An 8220-nucleotide genomic window follows, 5' to 3' on the forward strand; every position below is an offset into this window, starting at 1 on the left:
CCCAGCACTTTGGGAGGCCGAGGCAGGCAGATCACCTGAGATCAGGAATTCAAGACCAGCCAGGCAAACATGGTGAAACACCGTCTCCACAAAAATACAAAAATTAGCTAGGCCTGATGGTGGATGCCTGTAATCCCAGCTAGTTGGGAGGCTGAGGCGGGAGAATCGCTTGAACCTGGGAGGCGAGGGTTGCAGTGAGCTGAGATCGCGCCACTACACTCCAGCCTGGGCAACAGATCGATACTCCGTCTCAAACAAACCCCAAAAGCCGTATAAACGTCTACCCTCTTCCCTTGCACACAGCATTTATCTCAACATTGTACATGCGTGCCCACCAATTTCATGTTCTGAGGGGCACAGAACCTGCAGTCATAATAGCTCTTGTCAGAAACCAGCCAATGAACAGCAGGAGAATGAATAAATACTGGGGCATCTGCACCCATCGCATCTTCTCACAGCAATCAGAGCTCACAAATGACAACCGGCACAACCTTAAGCCTTGATCTCTCAAAGCTGAGGTTAATCCAAACCCAAGACAGTGCATACCATGTGGTTCCCTACACGTGAAACAAAAACCAGCCAAACTAATCCTAGGTGCTGTTACAACAGAGGGTGCCTTCGTGGGAGGCAGGATGAGGTGGCGGGAAAAGGCACCTGGGGATGAATCCGCTATTCTATTCATTGATTTCAGTGCTGGGCATGAGTGCGTTCAGTTTGTGAAAGTTCATGAAGATGTACGTGTCTGATTTTTTGCACTTTGCTCTATGTAAGTTCTATGCCAATAACAATTGAGGAAAAGAGACTGAGATATAAACTTCCACTTATGGCCAATCTGTAGCAAACTTCCATCCCATAAAAGCAACCTCAGGAATACCGCCTTGTATACTGGGAATTTGCCGAAAGAGTAGATTTCAGCTACTCTTTCTACACACACGTAAACAAAGGTAATTACATCAGGAGACAGATATGTTCCTTTGCTTCATTGTAGTAATCATTTCGCTACATATACGTGCATCAAAACATCATGTATGCCTTAAATACATACAATTAAAAACAACACAGGCCGGGCGTAGTGGCTCATGCCTGTAATCCCAGCACTTTGGGAGGCCAAGGCAGGTGGATAACGAGGTCAGGAGATCAAGACCATCCTGGGTAACACGGTGAAACCCTGTCTCTACTAAAAATACAAAAAATAGCGGGTATGGTGGTGGGCACCTGTAGTCCCAGCTACTTGGGAGGCGGAGGCAGGAGAATGGCATGAACCTGGGAGGTGGAGCTTGCAGTGAGCTGAGATAGCGCCCCTGCACTCCAGCCTGAGTGACAGAGCGAGACGCTGTCTCAAAACAAAACAATAAAAAACAAAAAAACAAAAAAAAACCCCCACACACCTGGGTGCAGTGGCTCGCGCCTCTAATCGCAGCACTTTGACAGGCCGAGAAAGGTGAATTGGTTGAGGCCAGGAGTTCGAGGCCAGCCTGGCCAACATGATGAAACCCTGTTTCTACTAAAAATGCAAAAATTAGCCAGGCATGGTGGTGGGCACCTGTAATCTCAGCTACTTGGGAGGCTGAGGTACATGAATCCCTTGAACCTGGGAGGTGGAGGTTGCAGTGATCTGAGATCACGCCACTGCACTCCAGCCGGGGCGAGAGTGAGAATTTGTCTCAAAACAAACAAACACCCAACACCTGATAGATAAACAGATAAAAAAATACAATTTCTGCAGCCTTGGTCTCTGCAGTGACTACTCAGTTTTTTTCTTATGATTTTTCACAATCTTTTCCTTGCGTAAATCCTCCTGGTTTGATTTTTGGGGATGCAGAGAAATACTGGCTATTTTGCCAATTTGGACCTGGGACTAGGAAGTTTAAGACACAATTAGGGCCGGGTGCGGTGGCTCACGCCTGTAATCCCAGCACTTTGGGAGGCCAAAGCAGGAGGATCATGAAGTCAGGAGCTGAGACCGTCCTGGCTCACACTGTGAAACCCCGTCTCTACTAAAAAATACAAAAAAAATTAGCTGGGCGTGATGGTGGGGGCCTGTAGTTCCAGCTACTCGGGAGGCTGAGGCAGGAGAATGGCGTGAACCCAGGAGACAGAACTTGCAGTGAGCTGAGATCGCGCCACTGCACTCCAGCCTGGGCGACAGAGTGAGACTCCGTCTCAAATTAAAAAAAAAAAAAAAAAAAAGACACAATTAGCTTACAGATTTAATCATGTAGGGCAATTTCAAGGTACTGATGTCTCCCTCAGCACCTCAGCAAACTCCATTATACGGATGCAAATGATCCTGCCTGGGATCCAGACACCAGTCCTTTTAAATTTTACTGTGAAATTCAAATGAGCTGCAAAATCTGAGACCCCCTGAAATGACAGAAATGTCCTCTTCTTGACTTAGAAATGAAGGACTTAGAGTTCTTTTTTTTTTTTTTTTTTGAGTTAGAATCTGGCTCTGTCACCCAGGCTGGAGTACACTGGTGCGATCTCGGCTCACTGCAACCTCTGCCCCCCGGGTTCAAGCAATTATCCTGCCTCAGCCTCCTGAGTAGCTGGGATTACAGGCACCCGCCACCACGCCCAGCGAATTTTTGTATTTTTAGTAGAGATGAGGTTTCACCATGTTGGCCAGGCTGGTCTTAAACTCCTGACCTCAAGTGAACCAACCACCACGGCCTCCTAAAGTGCTAGGATTACAGGCGTGAGCCACCACACCCGGCCTAATTTTTGTGTTTTTAGTAGAGATGGGGTTTCACCAAGTTGGCCAGGCTGGTCACAAACTCCTGACCTCAAACGATCTGTCCGCCTCGGCCTCCCAAAGTGCTGGGATAACAGGTGTAAACCACCCTGCCCTGGCAGGACTTGGAGTTCTTCAAAATAATAATAACAATAAATTCTGTTTGGGAGGCTGAGGTGGGCAGATCACTTGAGGTCAGGACAAGACCAGCCTGGCCAACATGATGAAACCCTGACTCTACCAAGAATACAAAAATTAGCTGGGCGTGGCTGGGCGCGGTGGCTCATGCCTGTAATCCCAGCACTTTGGGAGGCTGAGGCAGGTGGATCACCTGAGGTCGGGAGTTTGAGACCAGCCTGGCCGACATGGTGATACCTCGTCTCTACTAAAAAAAATACAAACAATAGCCGGATGTGGTGGCAGGCGCCTGTAATCCCAGCTACTTGGAACTTGGAAGGCTGAGGCAGGAGAATTGCTTGAACCTGGGAGGTGGAGGTTGCAGTGAGCCGAGATCATGTCATTGCACTCCAGCCTGGGCAACAGAGCAAGACTCCGTCTCAAAACAAACAAACAAACAAAAAAAACCCAATTAATTAAAATCATGGTAAACAGAAACTGAGATGTACAGTGACATGTAAAGGTCTCCTTCCTCATCCCATAAAACCCAATTTCTCACCACAAAACCATCCACTCCTTACACCTGTTGCCTTTCAAATACTTTTATTAAAGAACTGGTGGGGAAGGGAAAAGGGTGACAATTCAGAGTAGGAATGAGGATGGGCATTAAAAGAAAGGGACCGAAAGCCCGGGACTGCGCTTCATCTACATGTCAGCATTTCTGCCTGCCTGGCCAGCCTGTCTGCCTGCAAGGCCTTGGCCAGTCTCTCCCTGGCTTTCTTCACCCTCCTGGCCTGTCTCCGGATATCTGCAGGAGTCACCAATTGGCCAGAGAGGGGCGGTGGGAGCTGACAACCCATTCCTGGGGTTGGCCCCCCTGCCACAGCTGGAAACTGCCCAGGGGTGGGCTCAAGCGGGCTGTGGACACGCTCAGCACCAGCTCTGTCCAGAGATTCACTGGCCGTCCCCGCTGCAAGGATACTTAAGACGCTCTCCAAATGCAGTGGACTTGAACCTTCTCCTTGGCTGCTGCAGGGCTGCAGGGCCTGCAGTCTCCGGTAGGCGCAGAGTTGCTGCGGCTTCTCCAGGTGCTCATCCCCTTTTCTGCGTCTGACCTGGTTGTCAGGATGAGACCTGATCCTCGTCACCGGCCTCTGGAAGATGCAGCTGGTGAGTCTCATGGGGAGAGCAGACCTCGCAGCTCGTCTCCGATGGGCCTTGGCCATGTGGATTTCTCGTTTCTTCTGTAAAGCCCAGGGCATCATGTTTCTTTTGAGCTTCCCCTTTCAAAAGAAAAGAAAATGTGAAATTTCAACCAAATGGAGACAGGAGAAGATCAGCTGTGGGGGGCTTCTCTCAGCTCAGTGGAATCTTCCCACCAGCCTCTCTTTCTGGGGAAATGTGTCTCAGATGGCAGTGTACATCCTCAGGGTTTGCTAAAGTCAGATATGTGGACCTGAAGCCAAGTAAGTCTGGGGTGGACCCTAGAGTCTGCATTTCTCCGTGTGACCCTGATGCTGCTGGCAGGAGCTCCAGGTATTGACACTGGGTCCTGGGACCTCATCGGGCTGATGCGAGTCCAGGACTAAATGCTCAAGGTCATGACCCAGGGTCAGTTCCAGACCTTGTCCCTCCTCATCCTCCTCAGAGGACACCCCTCTCTTCTCTTCCCTGCCACTGTCAGCTACACAGATGCTGGTGCCTCCTAACCCATCCCCAACAGGACACCGGGATCCCAGACTTCCCTGTTCACCAAGACCTCACGCTTCTCTGTATCTCTTTCTGCTGTGCTTCAGGACACAACATCATTTTCATAGCTCCTGGACTCTCTGGTTTCCAAAGAAATCGTGCACTCGCCACCTTAAATACTCACTGCCACACCCAGATCCCACCTTCACCTGAACACCTCCTGCTCATGAAGAAAAACCTCAGAAACACCATGTTTGCCTTCTGTTTCTAATAAGCTCAATTAACTAGAGTTCTACCATGAGAGAATCTTTTGATGACATACTGAGAAAGATGATCAAGCGCCTCCTAAGATTTGACGTCCTTTCTTGCTCTAACTCAATTGGAAGACTCTAGTCTCATAAAGTTGTTTCCCCCACAAACCTCATCAGTGCACTTTCCATTTTAAAGCCTTCGTTTCTGTCCTTCTCATTTCATTTTTTGTTGTCCTGGCATAAAGATTAATACTACCCCTTACAGTACCCCTGGCATAAAGATTAATACTGACCCAAGATGTTCCCCTTTGGAGGGAAAATTACTTAGTCCCCTTAGTTACAGGGCACTTATGATGTGCCAAGCTGTGCAGTAGAACCCCTGATCCAGAAGTAAACTTCATAAATCACCACTCTGTTGATTTTCATCTTGGTGAGAAGGAAGACATAATAAACGCACTAAAAACAAATTTCTGGTGGAATATCAGATATAAGTAAGTTCCATGATGAAGAAGAAGGGAGTGACAGAGAGGGACGGAAGGAGGAGAAACAGAGAAACAGAAAAGAAATTCACTACAATGAATCGTGACAGTGAGTTTAGGGAATAAGCAACTCATCATGAAATTTTACCAGAGAACTAATTTTTTTTGTTTTTTGTTTTTTTAAAAAAACGGACCAAGCAATTTCTGGTTCAGGAGCTTTCCAGAGAGGGAGATAATTTGAAGACTGCAAGGCCAAATAATACTTCTTCCCTTTCCTAGTGATGTTGGATTTTTAAAAAAAAAATCAAAACTATTATCCCCATACAGTTTCATAGGCAAAAATGAGAATACTATGAACATTATTCAACAAATATTAACACCCGAGGTATAACTTTCCACAACATCCAGTTTTAAGAACAACCCACTGCTAACTGTAAAGCTGTCTTACAGAAAGAAAAAGGACACATATGGACATTCCTGTAATCAATAAAAATCCCGTACTCACCAGAACAGGTGGGCTCGGGAAAGAGGTGAACGCAGGCACTCCCATAGCCGTAGAGTTTCTCTTGCTGACCCCACTCTTGAGATGCAGACAACCCTTGGCTTGCCGGAAAATGCAGTGACTTCTGCATCTGGTTCCCCTTTTTATAGAGAAAGCGAGTGATAATGCAATCAGTGGATAATCCACAGGGAACACCCTGTCTCCGCCCATTGGATTTGAGGCATTTCTAAATCTGTATACAGAAACCAATGTGGTGTTACCTACACAGAGTGTGAGTAGAGAAAGAATTTAATACGTGTGTGTGTGTGTGTGGCGGGGTGGTATTTACAGTTAATATCAGCATTTTAGATATGTTTCCCTTTTTCTCCCAGTTTTCCAAACATCTTTGAATACTTTCTATAGAAATAGGAATGGAATTGTCTATGTACATCAATGTTCACGTAATATTTGATTTAATAACAAAAACTAAAGACCATTTCAATGTTCTTTAAGAAAAGAAAGCCCAAAACTTTTATTCACAATCCTATAGAATATATCACACAGTTGTTGCAAAGAAATTACTACTTTGGCCGGGAGAGGTGGCTTACGCCTATAATCCCAGCACTTTGGGAGACCAAGGCAGGTAGATCACCTGAGGTCAAGAGTTCGAGACCAGCCTGGCCAACATGGTGAAACCCCATTTCTACTAAAAATACAAAACTTACCCTGGTGTGGTGGCATGCACCTGTAATCCCAGCTACTCGGGAGGCTGAGGCAGGATAATCGCTTGAACCTGGGAGGCAGAGGTTGCGGTGAGCGGAGATCGCACCACTGCAGCTCAGCATGGGCGACAGAGTGAGACTCCATCTCAAAAAAAAAAAAAAAGTTTGATTTTGTGCATTTACATTTAATATAATTACCAGTAAATTTGAAATTGTTTCAATCATCTCATTTTTCCTAGGTTTGGCTTAACTGACTCACGTTCCTTTTGCCTTTACTTGACTGACTTTGAATCAAATATGTTTATTATTTTATTGTTATCTCCATGAACTTGCTAGTTACAGCCATACAAATCTGTGTAGTTATGCTAATAATTAAATCCTATACTCTGATACAATTAATTACTTTAACCCCTCCCACAAAATGCGAATACTTTAGAACACTTTTAATTCTCTTTTTAGCTGTTTCTGACTTTTGTATTACCATTCTCATGCACATTATTTCTACACATATTTTACTCTCCAGGAGACATTTCTAGTATTGCTTCATAAAGCAATATGCACTAATATTTACCTACAGATTATCTTGTGCATTCATCTTTATTCCTTTCTGCATTTCTAGCATTCAATCTGGGATTATATCCCTGTGGACTTGAGAATTCATTCTAGTATTATTTTTCTAATTCAATGCTGCTAACAACTAATTCTTTTCCTTTACACTTTTATTTAGGCATCTTTATTTGGGGGCAATATTGCTGTGAGGTACGGGTGTCTGGTTTGACACATTTCTTTCAGCATATTAGAAATGGTGCCCCACTGATGTCTATCTCATTTTACCTGTGTTGAGATGTCAGCTGTCAGGCTTTTCCTTGCTTCTTTGGTTTCCACATTCTCTAAACTCTTTCTCGTTGTGGTTGGTTTGTAGGCCACAGTGTAGCTCATTATTGCTTCCCGTGTATTTCCTTTGCCTAGAGGGTGTGGAGTCAATTGCATCTGTGGGTTGATGTCTTTCATTGGTTTGGAAGGTGCATATGTCTCCTTCACTTCTGATATCCATTCTTGTCCAAGTTCTCTCTACTCTTCTTTTAATCACATCCCACTTGTCTCTGAATTTTCCAATGTTGTTCATGCTTTGGTGGGAATATTTGCTCTTGAACCTTGTTCCACTTTGCTAATCTACCTTTTTTCTAGGTTCAGTCTCATTTTAATTTTCCTTCTTTCCTTCCATCCTTCCTTCCTTTCTTTCTTTCTCTTTCTTTATTTCTTTCTTTTCTCTCTTTTCTTTGGAGATGGGGTCTCACTCTGTCACCCAGGCTGGAGAGCAGTGGCGGGATCTCAGCTCACTGCAACCTCTGCCTCCTGGGTTCAATGATTCTCCTGCTTCAGCTTCCCAAGTAGCTGGGACTATAGGCACATGCCACCACACCCAGCTTATTTTTGTATTTTTTGTGGAGACGGGGTTTCACCATGTTGGCCAAGGTGATCTCGAACTACTGACCTCAAGTGATTCACCTGCCTTGGCCTCTCAAAGTGCTAGGATTACAGGCGTGAGCCACCGTGCCTGGCCTAATTTCTTATACTCTTAGTTTCAGTTCTAAGTATAAAACACAGTAAATAGCTTTAATTAAAAACTAGGTAGAAGAACAGCTTCACAGTCAATGAGGAGACAATCTTCCTTCTTGATACAATGAAACTCTAAATAGAAAGGAGCAAATTCAAATTTGAACCATATTAAGATACATTAAGAGCA

At 45.2% G+C, this 8220-nt stretch overlaps 1 protein-coding gene across 1 annotated transcript; it reads right to left on the minus strand.

Annotated features, from left to right (window-relative positions):
* Positions 1–241: 241 nt before the first annotated feature.
* On the minus strand, positions 242–4503 carry LOC134729617 (putative methyl-CpG-binding domain protein 3-like 3). Its single transcript, XM_063600103.1, has one exon. It carries the CDS (start codon positions 4114–4116, stop codon positions 3553–3555), a length of 564 nt encoding a protein of 187 aa, XP_063456173.1. The 5' UTR covers positions 4117–4503; the 3' UTR covers positions 242–3552.
* Between the last annotated feature and the right edge of the window lie 3717 nt (positions 4504–8220).

Source organism: Pan paniscus, chromosome 20 (genome assembly GCF_029289425.2).
Source record: "Pan paniscus chromosome 20, NHGRI_mPanPan1-v2.0_pri, whole genome shotgun sequence".
NCBI classification, from domain to species: domain Eukaryota; kingdom Metazoa; phylum Chordata; class Mammalia; order Primates; family Hominidae; genus Pan; species Pan paniscus.